General features: G+C 34.4%; 1 protein-coding gene across 11 annotated transcripts in view; it reads right to left on the bottom strand.

Moving 5' to 3' along the window:
• Positions 1–1,453: 1,453 nt before the first annotated feature.
• Positions 1,454–22,816, bottom strand: part of LOC149541379 (dirigent protein 17-like) — a 315,810-nt gene continuing 294,447 nt past the window's right edge. For 8 of the 11 annotated variants that reach the window (XM_089796642.1, XM_089796646.1, XM_089796645.1 and 5 more), the window contains one exon: positions 1,454–2,271. In XM_089796642.1, coding sequence (XP_089652768.1) covers positions 1,610–2,146 — 537 coding nt within the window. In that variant the 5' untranslated portion in view covers positions 2,147–2,271 and the 3' untranslated portion in view covers positions 1,454–1,609. Of the gene's footprint in view, positions 2,272–3,846; positions 4,089–16,673; positions 17,158–22,816 lie in introns of those variants that run through there. The other 3 variants (XR_016355327.1, XR_016355328.1, XM_089796649.1) reach the window with 2 other exon arrangements.

A 22,816-nucleotide genomic window follows, 5' to 3' on the forward strand; every position in this document is an offset into this window, starting at 1 on the left:
GCTTTCGTGTAAGAAGCATGAAAAGAGGCCCCAAAATCAATTACCCACAAACTTAAGGTTGTGTCACTTGTTGCAAAAACCCTTATCATGAATGATGTTTTCTTTGCTGTCCAAAACCTTTTCTTGTACCTTCTAATATTTTTGATAGCCCTTCTTGACATGACCAACCTTTCCACAAAACTAACAACTACCTTGTCTACCCTTTGACTGTGATCTTCTAGCTGATTGAGATCTATGGTTGTTATCATTTCTGCCTCTATAATGACTTCTTCCTTTGTTTTCTATGCTAGCCATCGTTAGAGCATCACCAGATGGAGGCTCTTTGTTGCCTCTTCTCATATCCTCACTAAATAGAGTGGCCACTACTTCATCATAGACCAATTTTCTTTTACGGAAATTTGAAGTGCTAACTGTTGTAACTACACCATCCCAGCTATCAGGTAAGGAACATATCTAGATGATAGCCTTGGTTTTGTCATCTTGAGTCATGCAAATTGAGGTTGCTTGGCATAATAAGGTGTTTGACTCATTTATGTGATTTGACATTGCAGTCCATTCCTTCATTCTGAGCTTGTAGAGCTTCTTCATAATAAAAAAATTAGTTACAGCCAACACCGTCTGATACATGCTTTGAAGTTTTTCCCAAACTTCCTTTGTTGTCTTTTCAGTTGATATGTTGAACAAAATTTGTTGAGATAGCAAAAGAAAGATTGATGCCATCGCCTTTTCATCAATCTTTTCCCAATCTTCATTTGGCATTGCAGTTGGTTTGCCAGTTGCAAGTGTCAAGTCTTGCTTAACCAGCAGCAAATGCATCTGTACTTTTCACATGCTAAAATTCTGCCCAGAACATTTCCACACTCTCAAATCTTCCATGATTCCAGAATTTTAACCACTGAAATCGATTTCAACAACTATGCCAAGCTTTGATACCAATTGTGAAGTGTGATGAAAGTGCAAAAAGATAATATAGAACAACAAGATTAAGAACAATAAACACACTAGTTTATCGTGGTTCACCACAACTTATGGCTACGTCCAAACTGAGTGCAGAAGAATTATATTAAGAATCAAAAGATGAGTTTACAATAGATGCAACAACATATAGATATAACATAAGATAATCATCTGGAGGGTCATAATAATTGGAGGGAAAACCCAAGGCAACCGTTGGGCTTCACCATCTCAACACGTATAAAATTGTGAAAGAAAGAATCTTGACAGTAGTGTTAAAATTTGAATTTCAGATCACTTAAGCAAATATTGATTTAAAATCCAGAACTTAATAAAAAGAAACAATTTATTTTACTGAACAATTGTGTGCATATCCCAATTTCAAATTGATATTAAATATTTTAATTGGATTTAGGCCTCATGGCCTGAAATAGAAATTCAGGCCCAAAAAATAAGACAGAAATATACACTACCTAACCAAGAAGATTTAAGCCCATGGTTGACAAAAATGATTTTTGAGATTTAAAAACAGTGACCCAATAACATGAATGCAAGAAATTCTCTGTTTCGTTCTCAGTAAAAACAAAATCCTCCAATTTGTAGAGGGAATTCCTGCAATAGAAGGGCATACAATAAAAAATGATGATATTAATTGTCACTTACAGCCCAGACAGAACCCAGGAGAAGCACAATGTGAGCCCCGACCCTTGGCTTTCTTTTTCATTGCTTTGCTCCTTTCTTTGAACCCATTTTTCTCCTCCACCTTTCTTTGGGGTTTATTTTTTGGTTTGTTACACTTTGCCAGCTTCGATAACCATGTTTCCAATGGAGCTCTGATGTCAAGTGGTACCATTACCGTCTGCAGATCTCGGAATTCCATTTCTTCCTTGTCACCATCTTCATAAATCACCATGTACCAGTTTGTGTCAGGATCATAGCTTTGGACCTTACCTTTGAAATGTTTTCTTCCGAACTTTTTAAGCACTTCTCTTCCTTTCAACCATTCGCCTTGTACATAAGGCCAAGGAGACTGAGCTTCGCACTCTGTCACAGGTTGCCTCGCCACATTTTCATTTACAAAGTCTGGTGAAGGATCTGGCACCCCATTAATGACAATTACAGGCTCACCTCGTATTGGTACCACGTCTGCTGCAGAAGCACCATTTACTAGCTCTGTATGGTTTGTTTCCATGATAGAAAGACTGAGCTCCCGCAAATTCGTTCTGAATCTTTTGATTTGTATGTGCCTTGCTTCTTGAAAATCTAACAGCCATCTCTTGTGTACTCCATTGATAGTTGGAATTTTAACCGTAGATCCTGCAATTGTACAAAAACTTATCGAATTAATTATGTTTGTCTTTTTCGAATATATTTAAAAGCAATACCATCTACCAAATCAATATTGCGAGGAAGTGATGTACAAAGCACTCAATGTAGGCAAATATTCTACTTAGTATTTCAAGTTTTGTAAAACTATGATTGTTATGTAAAGCCAAACGCATCATGGCATTAAGTACAAAAATTCATATAGGTTAGATTTTTTCAAAATACCAGTCTCCGTTAGCCACTGGATTATTAGAGGCGCATCTTCTTGACATGAAGAAGTAGACATAAATTTATTATTTGTAATAATGTAAAAAATTTGCCAAGAGGAACAAATATCTGATACATCTCCTAGCATAGTCTATCTAAACATGGCCTAAATATGAAAACGCATTATATCATCTGGTTAATTTTCTGCAGCTACGCACAATTTTGTATGCCATATAGTTTCAAACGTTTTGAAAAAGCCAAAGTGTAGCAAACCTTACTCTTTCTTGAACTCAATGACGTTAGCAGTTAACCTTTGTTAAATATTGAAGAGCATATTTTGATATTCTCCAAATAGATGGATCTAAAGATCCTTATATATGTCTCATGCTCAAGAGATGCATTTCTTGCGTGAGACATGTCTTTACATAGCGAACGTGATTGGATATAGTTAATATTTTTAACAACCCAGATCAAATTTTGGACAAATTTGAGATCGAATCAAAATCTTCTGCCAGATCAAAGTGATTCAGTGGCAAGGCACCTTGAGGAAAAAAGACCAAATATACTTAGAAAGAAAATTATTAAGCCAGAATCGGGGTAGAACAGGTCAATAAGAATTTAATATCACGTGCACCTCCTATATTTTAAATTTTTTGTACACTTATTTTGGAATTTTATACATTGACCAGCTTTTGCAGTCGCAACAATTCCAAGCCTTGTTAATCTAAACCCCAAGGTTATTACCACATATCATTAAGATTCACCACTTGAAAGCTAGCTGGGGTTAATTTAGTCCGGTTATGAACACGGATCTTTTAAACGTTAAAAGCGTTACGCTACACTATATTTTTCCTCGAAGCAAACCCTGCGAAAGAATAATTCCAGAGATGGAGGAAAAAATGCGTACAGATAAAAACCCAGAAAAGCCCACAAATCAAACGAGCTAGTTAGATTAACATCACTACTAATCAACAAGGAACCCGCATAATCCAACAAACATGGAACAATTAAACTGTTCACCAAATAGTCAGCCATAGATAAATGTCATCCTTCAGATCTTTTATCCGTTAGTGGAATCCAAACGAGCTAGCTAGAGAAAATAATGCCAACTAGTTAGTGGGGACCCGCATCATTAAACTGACTAGGAAAGCTAAAGTACATTTGCCCAGGACGTTGGATTCAGTAGTGAGATTCCAAAAGTTCTACAACTTACCCCAGCATGGTTAGAACCGAGTAGATTCTGTACGCAGATAAACTCTCTCTTTATATATCTAGCTTATCAAGAAGAAAGGGAGAAAAGCCAAAACATAAAAAATCATCAGATACCATCTAAAGAGCTGAAAGGGCCCTACAGCGTACCATAATCGAATTAATAATGTGATATAACTTGTCTTCAACAAAAACAGGCACCCAAATATCACAAGGAATTATCTTTAGAGTAGCTGCTTGAGAGATGAAGTACGACGATAAGCATAATCGAATTCGAACTTTTATCTCATCTGATACAAAACGACGAAAAGAATCGAAAGAAACATAACGCCTCCATTTGATAACCTACGAATCGGGGCCAAAGAAAATTTACGTTTCCAGCTAAACTGGTCAATAAAGGAAATAACGTAGTGGAACTGGAGACTTACTGGGCTCAATTTAATTAAAAAATGTGCGTGGGATAGATCGGGAACGAAGTTGTGTTAAAAGCATGTGTTGTATTAAGTTTTTTTATTTATTCATTCAATGTTTTAACCGAAAAATATTTGAAGGTGCTTTGTACGTCGGCTGCATACCCTTTTGCCTTCTAATTATTTACAACATATAAGAAGTGTCAATTACTGTCACAATTAGTCCAGATGGTCCCTTGAACATAATAAATATTTAAAATAGTCTAATTATGAAAACGCATTGGTCAAAAGTAACATAAAATTTATTCAAATCTTTCGAATTAAAATTTCCTAATAACTTTGAAATTAAACAAAGAAAAACGTAGTGCTACTTTACACATGGGCAGTGTACTAAGAGATGATCAGCCTGAATTTGTTTTACTGATAAACAAAATTCGAATGAATTGCATTCAATGTAAACTTTTGACTCCTCCAAACTGAGAAGGAAATCAAGTTAATTTAGTATTTTCAAGGAATCACAAACTCCTCCAAACTAAAAAGGAAATTTACTCAAATACCAAAGACTCTTGTTGACGGGTGACTATTATGAAAGCACAAGAGAATTTTAACATTTGCAACAAACCATCTATTTTGAAGGCCATCAACATACGATAAGAACGAATGAAGATTTTAAGAACATAAGTAGGGTCTCATTGGTTAAATTGGCTTTGACATGACCAAGAAAATAATATTTAGAGTCTCTCCTCTTCTTTTCAAGTGTCGTCTAACATTTTCAAGATTGATACTGATGTGTCCTCACCTACGAAGGGTGCTATCACACTGTAGCTTAAAGAGACAGTTTTAGAACAAATTCATTCTTTTATTTAGAAATGTGTTCTTCACAAATATCTTGTAATAATAAATTAATGCCCCAACGACAATTTTATTATCTTTTAATGGTGGCAAGACGTTCCAGTTCTTTTTAAAGTTTGCTATGAAATTCACATTTTTAAAAATTTGGTGTAATTTATGTGCAGGGGATTGTGATCAAGTGATTCCTTTCAGCTGCTTACTTCATTATAATCAGCATTATTTGATACATAGATTAATAATAAATCTCCAAAGTAACCTCTATGGCGAAATTTGGCATCTAATTGTTATTCTCAAGTTTCTATCTAAACGAAACTATTAAAGAGATAAATTGTTGTCTAAACGTTAATTCTCTTAATAAGCTATTTGTTAGTATATGCCAACTTACATTGTATGTCTATTCTTTAGTTTTTCCACCCTAACTTTGTATCAATAATGTCTTCCAAAGGTCACTTCTTCAAGGGCCAAAGTGCCAATTCTTCAAAATAGAACATTAAAGAAGAGAAGTGGATTCCCTTGCCCAATGATCTCTTGAAACTGAATATTGATGGAGAAAATTGGAATGGAGTCTTGGACCTTTAAATAAATTGATTATATAATTAGACAATTTTAAGGTCATATTTGTTAGAATATGAAGAGATTGGTAATAGAAAAATAATTATGGAAAAAGGGAAACAAATAAAATTATTAATTTAAATGAGACAAGATCAAATTAATAACACAAAGCTAGCCTTCATATACTAAATAAACAAAATAACATTAGAAGAAATGCAATAAAATTTTATGTAGAATGCAATTACAATACAATACAATCGAGTAACAAGATTAGCTCGAAGTGAATATATATAGAAAATGAGAAAGAGGAGAGGTGGCAACTACAACCAATGGGAAGAGATCACCACAATAGCATGATAGAAGCAAGTGCAACTTCCATAGAAGATTTTGACACATTGCACCCACTCACATTAATACTCACTTTATTTTGCTAGGCAAGTTTTATTTAAAGTATATGAAAAACCTACAAATAGGAATATTAATAACTAACTAGGAAATTAAAAAACCTACACTAACACCTTACCTTGGGTTCAACTTAGACGAGAGAAAAGATGATGGGTCCGCCTAATGTAGACACTTGTTGCACCCTAAAAAAAAGCTCACAAATGAAGGAACTTTTCTGCATGAAGAGTATGATAAAGATGTCCACTATTTGACTTGAAGTCGAATAGTACTCGAGTTCAATGATTTGCTCATGAATAAAGTCACAGTGCATCTGGATCTCCATGGGTTTGGTTCTTTGATGATGGACTAGATTACAAATATTTGTATGTCACTGGATGCTTGTCAGTAAAGATGAATGCAGTCTTCCAAAAAACAATGTCAAAACTCAATAAGAATATTCTAAAGCCAAATAGTCTTAGTAGTAACATTAATTGCTCCTACTCAACTTCTAAAGATGAAGTAAAATTGCACGCTACTTGCCTAACAAAATACATTGATTAAAACCAAGAGAAGCAATACCCTAAGAACGACTTGCCCAATGGTCAAAACCCGTACCCACTCTATAGTAAATACCATAAATATGAGTACCATGAATGTGGTAAATAATACTCTTAGTTGCTTTCAATGCAACTCATGGAGCTCTTGCATGAATTAAGAGAACATGCATAAAACATGGTAAACGTCAAGACTTGTGTGAGTCAAGCATACGAAACTACCAAGTTGTTGTTGATACAAAATAGTATCTACCAAAGACGAAGAATACTTAGTCTCATGTTTGACCCCAAACAAAAATGGTGTTGGTGCAAGTTTATAGTTAACAATGTGAAAGCTAGTGAGCATATCAGGAACATACTTAGGTTGTTTAAGGAATAGGCCTTTGTATAATATAAAATGTACGAGACTATAATTTTCTCTTCAACTGGATAATAAGATTGGACTCTTTGTTTGGTGGATGTAGCCCAAGATTGGGGAAACCATGTTAAATCTTTGTGTTTTCTGTTATACTTATGTGTGCTTTATTCCTTTTCTTGTTTGGTTATATTATCATGTAATTGATAGATTTCTATCTTCTAATCCTAACAATTTCAATCCCTAAGAAGTAGTGCAAAAGACCCCAGTCAAACATAAATAAACAATCATGAAGGGCATTTTTTATTACATGAATGGTGGATAAGCGACTCCTTGTAATCAAGTCATCAACATAGAGAATTAACAAAATTAGAGAATCACCTTGTTCTATAATGTAGACATTCGGATCAGATTGTCAACTAGTAAATGCAACTACTAGAAGGAAGGAGTCCATCTTGGCATACAAAGCTCGAGGGGTCCATCTATGGCCATAAAGAGAATTCCAAAGATGGAAAACAATTGAAATATGTTGAATAAACCTCTATGGCCCATCTAAAGGTCACGATGAAGAAATACACTCTTCACATCCATTTGGTGTGCTTCTCAAATATGAGCCGCAACAACAGAAAGAACAAGTCAAATGGGTTTATTTCAAGAAGTGGTGCAAAAGTCTTCGAGTATCCAATCTTAAGAGCCTCAGAGAATCCTTTGGTAACCAAGTAGGCCTTATGTTTATTAACTAACTCATCTTCCATAGCTACATCCAACTAGAGGATACCTAAAACTTCCAAAAAGAACCATGGATTAGAAGCTAAAGCAATGAAGATATGCAAAGCCTACTAAAATATAACCTTGTTCTTCTAGCATCTGATGCAAGGAACTCCCTTTAATACCATAAAATCCTAACAGAAACATAGAAACAATAGAAAATGTGAGAACAACAAAATATGGACTTCTTATTTGCACCACAAATGCAGAATTACAAAATTTATAAGTACAATAATTTGCAAGACAAGTTGTGAACTATCACCCAGAGCTTTCTTAGACAATGTTTGGGCCTTTCTTAAATAGGCAGTTTTATGCCGCTTGGGAAGGTTTTAGATGCTCAAACTTAATACCTAGGGCCAATAGACCCTAACAATACACATAAAGTCGGCCAAATACATCTTTGACAAATTATTTTAAAAAATTTGGTAGCCCAACTTCCGAAGGCCATAACTCACGAATTGTTGCTCCGATTGGCTATTATAACCACTTTTCGAAAATGCTAGCTCCTGATCTACAAGCTCAAAACTGCGCTAGCACCCTTCTATCGAGTTTTCGGACCTCATCTGGGCACTCTCCTCCAACGGTGAGCCTAAAGATTTTTCTGCAAATTTTTTCACCAAAAATCCGCAATAACTTCTCTTATACTAATGCTTGAGCAATTAGATTTTTATGATAGGCTTATAACTCTAAAATGAACCTTCCTGTAGAAAATGAGGACATTCTGAGCTCATATGACAAACTTACTAAAAATAGTAACTTCCAATAAATAGTAACCACTCTGTTTACTAGTCATTATTAAAATGGAAAAAACTAAAAATAAAATATTTTTGGGTGATGCAAGATTGCCCTTGCACCTAGGATGCTCCTAAATCAGCATCTAAAGGATCACAAACACAATCACCTTTTGAATTTAGTATTTTATGAGCCTAAGGAGGAATCATCATCCTCTGAATAAAGATTGTGCAAGGAGTTGAATCCTCATCATCCCTATCACCATCCAAAGTGGAGAAATAAGACTCCTTCTAAGAAGCAAGAGGATTAATATCCTTAGAAGAACTACCATCATGATATAGTGACTCAAATGTGATAGTGATGAAGTGTTAGAATGAATCTCCTCAAAATGAACACTCCTCTCAATAAACAACTCATAACTAGTAGTATATGGAAGCTATAGCCTTTGGAATTATTTAGGCATCTAATAAATATGGAAGGCTTTCTCTACATATCCATGGCCTTATGTTTCTCTATTGGAATATGGGCCCACACGTCTGAATTAAACACACAAAACTACTTAGTGAGGTTTTTCAACCAATCCAACCTTAAAAGGAAGTAACTCTCCTCATAACTTTGTGTGGGATTGGCTCTAAATACAACACACACGATCAATGACTTTTTACCTAGTATGGTTAACGAATTCACCTAAATTTACATTGTTTTGTTCTTCAATAAGGGCTACTTTTTGCAAGGTTCCTATTTTTAGTAAGTTGTTAATTTTCCACAAAATCTAACATAGACCTCCTAAATGGTGAAATAAAGCTAATAATGAAAGAATCACACTAATATCTTGTGACATTTAAGAGATATTTGGTTTTTCTAGGAATTTCTCTAATAAAAACAACAAATGCAATTTCAAGGGCCTTAGAGGTGTCAAATGGGTTTGTTTGGTGCCCCAAAAAATAGACTTCACATTCCAGAACAACTCTCAATATCCTTATCAATTGCAAAACATGTAAACAAGAGATGCAACTATTAGCATGAATGATGATGGTATTCCTTTGGGGGAGTATCCTAAGCATTGGAGAGATGGTTAGCATGATTAACATATTGCATTCATGACTGTGTTTGTCATTGATATCAACATAGTATTGTTTCTGTAAAAACTGACAAAGTAGCATATAGAGAACGAGGTCGAACGGACTGTGTATTGATGATGAGGTCAAGTGCAATTGAGGATATGTTCTACATTGTGTCCTGATGAAGTGGACAAGTGTGTGTACAGAGAGTTAAAGACATGTGAGAGTTATTCAAGAATTAAAGAGGACAATATGCAGGCAGAGTATCTGATAAGTGGTTTTTGATGTTTGGATTGTATCTCTTAACAAAGATAGAATCGTGATGAGCGAAGTTGAACAATGACAATAGATAACCTAATGATGACGTCAATGAGTGCGCAAGATTAGTGGTTGCATGTGTGAGAAGTTGCATTTACTACGAGCCAACTATATCTTGTTATTACGAAAAGATGTAATGAATAGTAATATCTTGATGAGACCCTATTTATAATTAATTGCAAAAACCTCAAGGCCAACTCAAGGAATTATTTTGAGGATATGGTATAAAGGAAGGTTGTTTTCATTTTGGTGAAGTGTGTACAAGTGAATATTTGCAGATTCTATTGTATGTGACCAAGTGATAAGCAAAGTTGCTAAATGCGTTTAAGTGATCCAAGGGAATATTGGATGCGAAGTTGGTGATCTGGTATTGAGATCAGAAGAGGATTGGTCCAGTCAAGAGGGTAGAGGAGTTCAAGTTATTTCATTTCTATTATTCTGCAAGGAATAACAGAGAGATTAGTTGGATAGTGAGTTCGGTGGTCTTGCCCCTGAAGCTGTTTGGATAGTGGGTTCTTATGCCTTCTACAACTTCTAACAGGGATTCAAAGTCTCCTAATAGGGACTGATATGTACTAAATGTATTTCATTGGCTCCTAATAGAGTCCACCCTCTTACAAGGAACTTTTATATTAGTACATCATTTAGTGGGTACCATCCCCACCGAGGTTTTCCCTTTGATCAAATCTGGTGTTACTATGTAGTTGTATCCTTTTATGGTTGCTGAGTATATTGTCCACATGGTTAAGGATTAATAAAGTTGATATGTGTTTTTTTTGGTGTAAATAGATATTTTCTATTTACACTTTACTTAAGTTTACTTAAGTTAGTGCATTATTTTATTATTTTGCATTATTTTGCAAACTCCTAAGTGTCGCACATGGTGTCTCACAAAATAAATAAATAAATAATGCACTAACCTAAGTAAACTTAAGTGTAAATAGTAAATATCTATTTACACCAATAGTTGTATTACTTGAATAACCAATTCACCCCTACCCCCTAGTTATCTTGGTGGAATTTACTTTCTAATAACCATAGAAAGATCACAATACACAATAACACCAAATTTGTTAACTAGGGATACCCTCGATCAAAGGGAAAACCTCCAATGGGGATGGTTCCCACAAAATGTTGTATATATATATATATATATATATATAAGTTCATTGTAAGAGGATGGACCATGTTAGGAGTCAATGAAAATATATTCAATACATATGAGTCCCTATAAGGATACTTTGAATCCCTATTAGGAGTTGTTGAAGGCAAAATGACCCACTATCGAAATAGCTTCAAGATAAGATCATTCAACTCACTGTCCAATTGGCCTTAGTACTATCCTTATCAAAAAAAAAAAGTATACAAGTATACAATTGTCCAACAACAACTTCTTTGCCTTAGCTGCACCAAACACTTGTTTGATCAAAATATAATCTTTATTAGGTTCACTAGATCTCGCATACTTGGATTACACAAACATTTTCATTAGATGATTACATCCAAGGAAATCATCCTTCCTTTATACCAAGTTCTAGAACTAATTATTGAGTCTTCCTTGAGGCTTTCCAGATTTACAATTACAATATAGGACCATCTTAAGATATTACATTACAATATTACATCATTTCCACAATTACACTTAAACTGTCGGCTCATAGTCTTCATAATTCTTCACTTAGTCAACATCTGACTTTTTTCACTTAACCATGCCATCTTCAACATGTCTTCTACCTTTGTACAACATCACTTAACCTGAGTTTATCTCTGTTAGGAGATACAATCAAAACATCAACAACTTCCTAAACAAAAACTCTATCTGAACACTGCCTTCAATAGATCTCAAATAACTCTGCACAGTCTTCGAATTTTTGTTCACGCACTTAACCATAGCATCAAGATACTTGGTAGAACATGTCTTCAATTATGCATAAGCTAATATGCATTCCTCAAATTGCACAAAATCAAACTCCATTTATTGCTCTGCCAGTCTCATAGAATAACTAGTATGTTGACATCAATGATAAGCTCTATCATGAATGCAAAACACAACCTCTGAATAATGTCGCCAACAATGCTAGGATACTCCCCCAAAGGGATACCATCAAAATTCATGCTTAATAATCTCCCAATTTGGCATTGATCACAACATACATGAAAAACATCTAAGTTCCATAAATACCAAAAAGTCTCTGCTATAATTTCTCCCCCATTCATGTTGTCCATGAATGTTCCTTGTACTATAACCATCATGCATAAGAAAGGTTTTAATCTCCCCCATACATCAAGCTCTTTTCAAATCCTCTTCATTGATCAAATCTCTCTTTCAAAGGAATATTTCTCCCCCATTGACATCAATATAGATATCAAAGTATTTTTTATGTGTATCTCTCCCCCAAACATACATATCAAAGGATGTTTTTCATGTACTTTTCTCCCCCATTGACATCAATTACAAAGGTATCATTATGTCAATTCACTACATAAGATATGTAATAAGCTCAAGTGTCCAAAGACACTATTAAATATTAGTTACCAAGAGTCCTTCATGACTCAGCTCAAATACAGATACTCCCCCATAGACGAAGCATCAAGCATCTAGTCTAGATAATAGAAATAGTGCTTTGTTATCATCGAACTAATGCAATCTCTGCATCAACTACTCAAAATTAATTTGGGGCATAACCCCAAACATACCTCTCAAGTACTCAAGCATATCATTCAACAAAGGTTTTGTAAATATGTATGCTTTCTTGCTCCATTATACTGGCAGACTCCAATCTAATACTTTCTTTGCAACTTTTTCTTTCAAAATGTGATACTTAATAGATATATGCTTTGTCTTTGAATGTAACAGTGGATTATTTGACATTTTGTACTTGTGTTATCACAATGTATGATAACAAGTTTTGTAAACTCAATCCTAATATCCTCAAACATTTTTTTATCCAAATTATCTGATTACAACTATTTACTACTGCTATATACTTTTCTTATGCCGTACTCTATGAAATACAATCTTGTTTCTTGCTTAGTCAAGAAACCAATTTTCCTCCCAAGAAGAATGCTCCACCACTTGTACTTTTTTTGTCATCTACACTTCTTCCCCAATCCGCATTAGTGTAAGTGCATAAGGTAAAGTCATTTGATTTGTCATACCATAATCCAAAATCAAGTGTCTCCTCCACATGTCTTAATTCTTGCAACAATTTTTGCCATTCTTCTGAAATAACTTCTAATAGATTCATCTTCCATCATTTTAGCATCTTGATATAGGCATATCCAATTTTGTACTCTAACCTTTTGAGCATGACTACCACCTTCAAATGTACTTTGCAAAGTAGTTCAAATTTCATAAGTAAGATATTTTACCTTAAAAAATTCAGTTTTAGGAACCACTGATAATAGTGCTTCTCTTACAAGCATATTTAAAATGAATAAACCTTTCTGAGCTTCATCACAAGTTTCAAGATCCTTTTCTTTAATCACAACCTTCTTGCTCTTAGTAATCAACCAATAGCCAAAACCCATGCATAGAAAATGTGTCTTCATATTTTCCTCCCAACTGTCATAGTTAACTCCATTAAACTTTAGACTTTCTTTCCTTTCCTCAACTGTGACATAGATCTCTTGAAGTTGTTAAGTTTTTCCTTCAAGGACCTGATGCTCAAATACCAATTGTTAGAAAGTAAAGTCCACCAAGACAACTTAGAGAGGCGGGGGGGGGCAAGGGGAGGGTGAATCAGTTATGCAATTAAAGCAACTCTCAATTTCTTTATTACTTCCAAAACATGTAAATAGTAGATGCAACAACTATATAAAGATCACCATACACAATAACATTAGACTTGTTAACTAGGGAAACTCTTGATCGGAGAGAAAACCTTAGTGGGGATGGTACCCACAAAATGATGTACTAATATATAAGATCTTTGTAATTGGATGGACCCTGTTAGGAGTCATTGAATTACATTCAGTACATATTGGTCCATATTAAAAGATTCCAACCCTGTTAGGAGTTGTGTAAGGCAAAAGGACCCATTGTCCAAAAAAATTTAGAGCAAGAGCACTAAACTCACTGTCCAACTAGCCTAAATATTATCCTTCTCAGAATAATACAAGTATACAACTGTCCAACAACAACTTCTTTGTCAAATATAATCTCCTTGTAAGCTCGTCGTGCCTTAGTTGCACCAAACACTTCTCTGATCAAAAGATATTTTTCATCAGGCTCATTGGATCTCACATACAAGTTATCATACTCGCATTACACAAATAACCGCACTCGATTATTACAACCAAGGAAATCATCCTTCCTTTATACCAAGTCCTTAAATTAATTATTGAGTCATCCTTGAGGCTTTCCCAATTTATAATTATAATATAGGACCATCTTAAGGTATTACATTTACATGTTACATTACAATATTACATCATTTCCACAATTACATTTAAACTGTTTGCTCACAATCTCCATAATTCTTCACTCGATAACATCTTACTTTGCTCACTTAACCATGTTGTCTTCAACATGTCTTCTAACTCTGTACAACCTCACTTAACCAAATTTTATCTCTATTAGGAGATACAATCAAAACATCAACAACTGCTTAACTAGAAACTCTGTCTAAACACTACCTTCAATAGATCTCGAATAACTCTACATTGTCTACGAATTTTTGCATGCACACTTAACCATAGCATTAGGGCACTCGATATAACACATCCTCAACTACACAAGCTAATATGCATTCCAAAAAATTGCGTGAAACCAAACTTTGTCTACTGCTCTGCCAGTCTCAAAGAACATCCAATATGCTAACATCAATGACAAACTCTTTCATGAATGCAACATGCAACTTCTGAATAATAGGATACTCCCCCATACGAATACCATCGGAATTCATGCTTAACCATATAGAACTATATGTTACAAGTCAATATCTTGTGAAGCACAAAATTGCTCAAACATGTTGATGCTATATTCTCCCCATCGTTATGTACACAAAATTGATAGATATATTTCTCAAATGGTCTCTCTACAAATGCTTTGAACTCCAAGAGTAAACCAAGGACTTCAAAAAAAATTGATTTAGAAAGCATAAAAAATGTATATCAAAAAATTGTCAATAAATGTAACAAAATATCATGGTCTACTGAAAGGAGGACGTGGAAATGATTTAATCAAATCATTATGTATTAACTCTAAAAGTTGTAAAGCTCTCCAAGTATTACCTCTTTCAAGTTTCTCCTCTAGATGTTTTATATGAATGCATCCCTAATAAATGCTACAAGAAAAATTAAACTAGATGATCATGTAAGCATGCCATCACAAGTAGTGGTAGTTATTGCAGCCAAATCACTAATGACACAGTGAGAAAAATAAATGAAGGAGATCAAGAAAAAAGTGAGAAAAGATATAAGTTGTAATTAATGATATACTCTCCCAACTACAATTGTAGAGGCACTGTACAACTCATGGATTACCATCGAATTGACAGAGAACTGAACCTACTTGCCTAAACCTCTCTAAGTTATTTAACATACTGATTGGAGATCTGTTGATAATGAGGATGCATGAAGGACATCATGGAATGTTCCATCCCACATATCAATAAACCCTCTCCACACATCTCAACAAGAGCATCATCACACATCATAATAGAAGGCACAAAACATAGTTCCAACGTTGCAAATTCATCCTTGATGAAGCCATGCAGTGCAAGGCACACAAATTAAGGAGCGAAGTTGATGGTGGTGAAACAAATTGTACAATGGCCTTGCCCACTCTTTCACCTTAATGTTTTATTTAGCCTTGATAAACTCCTAATTTGAACTTTATTTTACTAATTCAAGAATAATGATATTATTCTTCCGAAGAATGTCGATCAAGCGATCAATTTGTTTCTACAAACATTTATACTCATCATAATGACAAGTCTTTCACAATAGACACATATTTCCTTCTCTTTCTTAGGCTTGCTACCCATAGAAGATTGGTTCTCATTTGCCACTTTTGGGGTGGCTAGTTTATAAGCTTGTTTCTCACTGCTATTTTTTTGTTTCTTGTCCTTATTGTTACTACTTTGTCCACTCCATTCTTTTGCACCTTTGTTACTAGTTAAGACACGTGACTTTGAGAAATTTAGAGTCCCCATGTAGATAAGATTATCTTGTTCCTATGTGAGAGACAACAAAATCATCCAAGAATGGCATTGTGAATTGAGACCCAAAAGCCCTCTTAGTAGAATAGAAGGTAGAAACAAATATTGAATATTAGAAACTTAGCTTAGAGAGAATACTAAGAATCAATTGTTCTTCTTTCTTTATAATTCCACATAGATTTCATTATGCCATATTATCGATTTCAATTTTGTTTAGAATCTTGTTGTATTAAAATTGTTAGAACTTAGACTTATGAGTCCATTTTTGAACATATCACCCCTAATTGAATCTTGAGTTCTAAATTTAGTCTTTATCTTTGTCCAAATTGTATTAGGAGTACTCAAGAATTCAACATGATAGAGCAAATAAGGAGAAGCATATAAACACAAAGTTCCATATGCTTCATCACATCTATTAATCAACTTGGGCTTTTTTGTAATTACAGTCAATTTAGTTAGAAATCCCATTGTGATCATATGCAAACCATAATTCCTTAAATAAATTGTCAAGTGCTATTCCCACTCAAAATAGTTACAAGGAATTAAAGTGAAAATACTGATGAAGGGTACTCCCTTATTCAACCAAACATAATTTTTTAGGAACAAAAACACTTGCTTTCTATTATCTACAATAAAATCATGTTACAATATTTTAGAAAAAACTTGCTAAAACCATGTGGGCCTTCTTATCACAATAATATGCAAGGCAGAGCTCCAATCTACACTTATGGAACCTAATCATGAAATCCTCCATCCTTATTAATGTAGCACCAATAACTGCCTTACAATATTTTAAAAAGAAAAACTTTCCTCTTTTGTGCTAGTAGTTTATTAGTTCAATTTCCCACTCAAGTGATTTTTCTCTCTTATTTATTTTATCGTAACTTGAGTTTTGATTACACAACTTCTAGAAGTCACAACTTTTGACTCACACATTTGATTTGCTCATATAATGTATCATTGTAAAGATCGTGAAGAGATCTACAACAATACATAATTATAAAGATACATGTGTTGAGACTTTGAACCTTTTTAGGGCTTCTAATGTCTTTAATTTTGAGTTTTATGCTTCATTGAGAAATTGTCCAAGACCAAAATGTTGATATCTTTCAAACCACTCAAGATATTGAGGTGATTCTTATGCCCATCATCTTATTTACCAATTTCATTACATGAGATGAACTTTCATGTCCATATGACTCCAAACTGTCAAAACCCTTAGGAACTAAAGGAAAACTACAAATAAATAAATAAATAATCATATCATTTCTTTTTGGGTGATGCAAGATTGCTCCTACACTCTGGATGCTCCTGCATGAATTAAAATGTTCGAAGTTTAGAGTATAGTGTGACTATATAGGTTTTCTAAAATTACAAGTGTTAGGATGCATAATAGCCAAAGGTATAATCAATTATATAGAGAAAAACAACTTTATAGCTATGCTCAACACCAACTTTAACATAAAATATCTAGAGGTAGATGACGATAAAATGATCAAGCCCAACATTGGTGGAAAAACTTGCTCATCTTTATATTTCCAATGATACCTTGGTCATAGAAATTGGGCACCTGAGCCAAACGATGTGAATTTTTGAAAGAAAAAAAATGTTTTGTAGGGACAACTTTCTCACAAAAAAACATTTTTGCTTCTGATGTGATTTCTCTAAAATCTATTCAAGGAATGAAAAAGATATAAGAGATCAAATAAATATTTTTAAGCTACAAATAAAACCTTTTTTTTTTAACTCAAAAAACAAAAGATGAAAGAATGAATTAAATTCAACCCTAAGGCAACCAAGAAATGGTAGACATCTACACAATCTAACAGATACCTAGATGGCTTTGTTAGGGTTGAGAATAGAACCCACAAATCAAATTTTTTATTTGACTAACAAAAGATAAAATTTCTTATGCAAAAATTCAAGTGTATCTATTCTTTTTGATTTTTTGCTTTGATTATGGTGAAATAAAAGTCAAATATGAATTTCTTGAGCCTTTTGGATGCTATAAAACATTTGAAAAATCCTGGCACATTCAAGAATGTTGTAAACACCCAAATTTTACAAAATATTTGCACAAAAAACCCTAGAGAATAATTATTTTTGCCATTTTTAAAATTCTCATTTTGAAATAGAAATGCAAGAGAGCATACTAGCTTGTAGGAAACCTATGGAAAATTCATTAGCTCCCTTTGATTTCTCAAAAGGAAATTAAATTCTATTCTTGCAGATTTGATAATAAGTTAGAATATGAAAATATGAATAACGTCTAGAATAACTAGTGCAAATGACTAGAAATAAATTTGTGAATGTAAATGATACAAGATCAACATAACACAAGCCTCCAAGAGAGAATTGCAAATGCTTAATAAGAAAAAACAACTATTGATTTTCAGAGGACCGTTGCAAATGTAATAGCACTACCATAATATTTGGTATGTGTTTTGCAAATGACAACATCCTCTTGTATTTGTATAGGGAATAAACCAAGAGAAGAGACATGTCTATTTATCAATATAATTAATATAATGACAAACTTAAATGTGTGTGTGTGTAATTATATTAATCTCTCTTTGATCTCACAAATTTATCCTACTAAAGCTACCAAAATATTACACTCCCTCTTTGATTATAAGATATCCACCATTTTGATATCACATATGATATGAAGAATATTGGCCTTCAGAATATCAACATATTATATTAACCAAAACTCAGAGTAATGGTCTCCAAAATATCTACACCTGATTTTCAACATGTATTAAATAAGGCAATGGTCTCTAGAATATCAACATATGATATTCACCAAATACTCATTGAGTAATGGCCTTCTAAATGTTGAGATGCAAGATATTCACCAAGTATTGTGAGTAATGGTCTCATGAACATCAAGTTACATGACATTCACCAAGTACTCTGTGTAATGGCCTCCAAAATATCAATTTGCATCACATTCATCATGTACTAAAAAATGTTTATAAAGTACGTGTAGACACATTCTCATAATGCTTACCATATAAACATCCACCATACAAAGTATAATCTATCATGATCTGCATAGACATTGTAAGATATCGATCATAATAGACAATTAAGTTATTGTAAGATCATCACCTTTCAATATTTTATGCAAATACAAGTGATGATCATTTGAAAGTCATCACTTCCTCATGATGTACATAAGGGGTAGGCCCATTAAATCATGCATTCATATGCATGATACCAATTGTTTATATGAAGTCAAAAACTCCTTTTGATTCTAATACGATCAAAATATTCAAAGAGAAACTCAAAAATATCCTCTATTTGCTCTTTCAGATGCATGTGTTAGACTCCCTCTAAACACCAATCTTCTAAGCTCTTTTTATCTTTGAAGAAGTGTCAGACTCCCTCTAAATCTCATCTATATCCTCATTTTCGTGCAAGAACATACTCACAAGAAAAGAGCAAGGCAAATAACTCTCATAGTATGTATTGAAATAAAAATAAATAAGAGAGAGACTAATATAATACTCAATATAAGATTTTTTCCAATAAGATAAAGATAATTATAAAACGTCTTACTTCGAAAAATGATACAATTTATCATTTCTTAAAATTATAAATCCTTATTATAATGTCATTATTAATTATCTCATCCTAATCGTAATTGTTGGTGTAAATAAGTATTTACTTATTACACTTACTTAAGTTTACTTAGGTTATTTAATTATTTTGCATTATTTTATTATTATTTTAGGTGAGACACTTAGGAGTTTGTGTACTCTTATTGAGTTACGCAACTTTAATTATGCACATGGTGTCTACAACACAGAAGTATGCATCATTCACTGAGTTGTCATGTTGACAACACAGTTATCTGCACTCCTCATTTAGCACATGTTGTCTACACCGCTGATTTGCGTGCTACACCATTGTAGGCTTATCCTCACATCATCGCACTTAATCCTATGCTCAATGGAAGATCACCCATATTTGGTGGACATGTGCCTAGTTGTATGACATATCATGATGCTGACTTCTATGTATTCTAGAAGCTCTCCTGAGGCCTTTATATATAGGCACTCCTAGTGTACTCTCAAGTTGGCTAAGCTGGCATATTGAATGAATATCATCATTCTGATCATACTCTGTCTATTTTGGTCTACTGTGTGCTTGTGTTGAGTTCTTTAGTTCTTAGGTGAATTCTAGCCTAAGCAAAATTCTTACATGGTATCAGAGATGAGGGAGATTCTCATCACATAGTCATTCGAGACCGTTCATGCTTTAGCACCTCGACACGAATCAGGAGGATCCGCAGAAATTGGGAGTGTCTAGAGCTAGATCTGACCTCACCGTTGCATCTGGAGCATCGATTCGATGAAGATCGACTATAAATTTGCTTATGTTGGGTGAAAGTTGATCATGAGGCAAAAAAAAAATTGCAAATCGAAACCCGGAGGCCTTGATTTGCAATTCGGGTATGGTCGTTTAATTGATCTGATTAGCTATTTTTCAGATTTGAATCTCTGCAATTTATTTGTATTTTTGAAATTATTTTTAGATTTATTAACAGAGACAGGAAATTGTTTTTTGGCATTTTCAAAATTATTTTCAGATTGATTAATAGAGACAAGAAATTATTTTTTGGCCGAACTGGGCAGTGACACCCCAACTCGGCTCTATTATTTTCTGTGGAATATTATTATTTTATCACAGGGCTTATTATTATTAATCAAGTGAGCCATACAGCAAGCTCCTGCCAAATTTCGGCAAAGTCACCTCGTGGCCAATGTAATTACGGTAGTCAATATCCCACCGGACCGGCCCTCTTATCACAAATCCCGGCGAGAGGCTCAACCGGCGGGCGGCCCATCACATTCACAACCGCTCGTTTGTTCAAACTCTATAGCTTTCATTTTTTAAAGAGTAGTGAAGTCAAAAAACCCACAAATGTGGGATTAATCTGCGATATTCCTCACCGCACAAAGTCCTTCTGGCAAGCTGCAGAGAACCTGGCAAAGGAGAAAAGGAATTCTGGCCCACGCTTTGTCCAACGGCATCAGAATTGCAATTAAACCGGGACATGTGGCATTCCTAGATCCGCTCACGAGCGCCAAACTCTGTAGTGATTCCCTTACGACACATGGCGCATACTGCTTCGCCCACACGGATCGTGGATCCAGCTCTCAGCCAAGTCACAATCCGACTCAAAGCTGACTTAGATCGTACAGTCAGAATACAATCACTTCCTTGCCAGCTGTACACGTCATCCAGTCAGCATCTAACTGCGCATGCCACGTTACATGTTCGTACGATCCGTACATTGGTGACATCATGATGACGTCTTGGTGACGTCATCACAAGGGCAAATACATTGACATCATCTTGTTTCTGAGATTAAATTTGATGCCCGTGTGGACTTCATTTTAGGGTAAATTATAACTGCTGCGACAGCCATATGACTGTCAAATTTAACCCCATCATTCGCTAATGCAAACCCTCTCCAGATTCATTTTGGTTTTTTCTGTCTGACTTCAAGAGGCCATAACTCGAACATCTAGACTCCAAATCAAGTGCGATTTTTTTTGAAATTGGATAGAATTTTCTATATTTTTCAGTCGTGCAGCTATTTTTTGGTTTTGGTGCATGGATTGTTCAAAAATTGCATTTTTTTGTGACTGTACTTGGATAATCCTGCATTTTACAACTTCAAACACTCCGTACGGGCACATCTAGATTCGAAAATAGGTTCTATTTTTTTTTGAAGTGCATATTTTTTCATCTACTTTCTAGATCTAGTATCAGATTGTAGTGTTGTGTGGACAAAAGTTTCACTTTCAGCAATAGGGCCTTTCTTTGCTTTGTAATGCTTCAGAATTGTAGCACTTTGTAAAGTTTCAGATTTGTACTCCATTAAGAGGTTGTAACAGGCAAAATCAGAAGTCCACGAAGGCCAAAATTGGCAAGTGGCCCATTGTAATCGCACTACTGATAAAGTGCCCAAAGCATCTATTTTGGGGGGGTTTCTTGATTTAGAGGAAAGGGGGGGTGTTCTTGGTGTTGTGTTCTCTCTTTTCTGCAATTTTCTTTCATTTTCTGCATTATGGGAAACTTTAAGTTTCCTAAATTATCTCCTCATAACTATGCTTCGTGGTCAATCAAAATGTTGTATCACTTAATGCATAATGGAGTTTCACAATATGTAGATGGTACTCTTCCTAAACCAGCAGGTGATAATTTTTTTGCAACTGATATTTCAAATTGGGTAGCCATGGATAGGAAAGCCCTAGGTGATGTATGTTTGGGGGTAGATGATAAGATCATGTATCAAATCAAGAGTGTACTACATTCAACGAAGCTTGGGATACCCTCGAAAGCCTATATGGTAAAGTGTCTGAAGAGGATGTGTTCAAAATCAAAGATGAGCTTGTATCCTTAAATCCTAAGTCATATGACTCAATATAGGATTTCATCATCAAGTTGAATGAACTGAGGACAAAGCTTACTGATTGTGGGAGTTCTATCAAAGATGACAGATTGATCTATCTCATCCATAACAAGCTGCCATCGGAGTATTCCACATTTGTATCTTCTTTTAACACCTCAAAGACTACCTTAGGGTCTGCCTACAAGAAAGTCACTTTTGATGAATATGCTAAACTGTTGGATGATGAAGAAAAGAAGTTGAAATCAATGGAGATTCTCAAATCACCTCAATCCAAAGCATTGGTGGCCAACAATGAGGGTTCTCAACATTCAGTTGGACAGTCTTCATACAAAGGAAAGGGTAAGAAGAAGTGGAAGAAAGATAAATTTGAGGATGCAAAAAAGACAACACCACAAACCAATCCACAAGGCAAGTCCTCGAATTCCAACAAGAAAGGGGACAACAACAATAAGGAGAAAAAGAAGTGTGCTTATTGCAAGAAATTGTGTCATGAAGAGCATGAGTGTTATCTCAAAAAGATTGATGAATTGACCAATATCA

This window comes from Cupressus sempervirens, chromosome 8 (genome assembly GCF_028749045.1).
Source record: "Cupressus sempervirens isolate cs-2001-9-10 chromosome 8, ASM2874904v1, whole genome shotgun sequence".
Taxonomy (NCBI): Eukaryota; Viridiplantae; Streptophyta; class Pinopsida; order Cupressales; family Cupressaceae; genus Cupressus; species Cupressus sempervirens.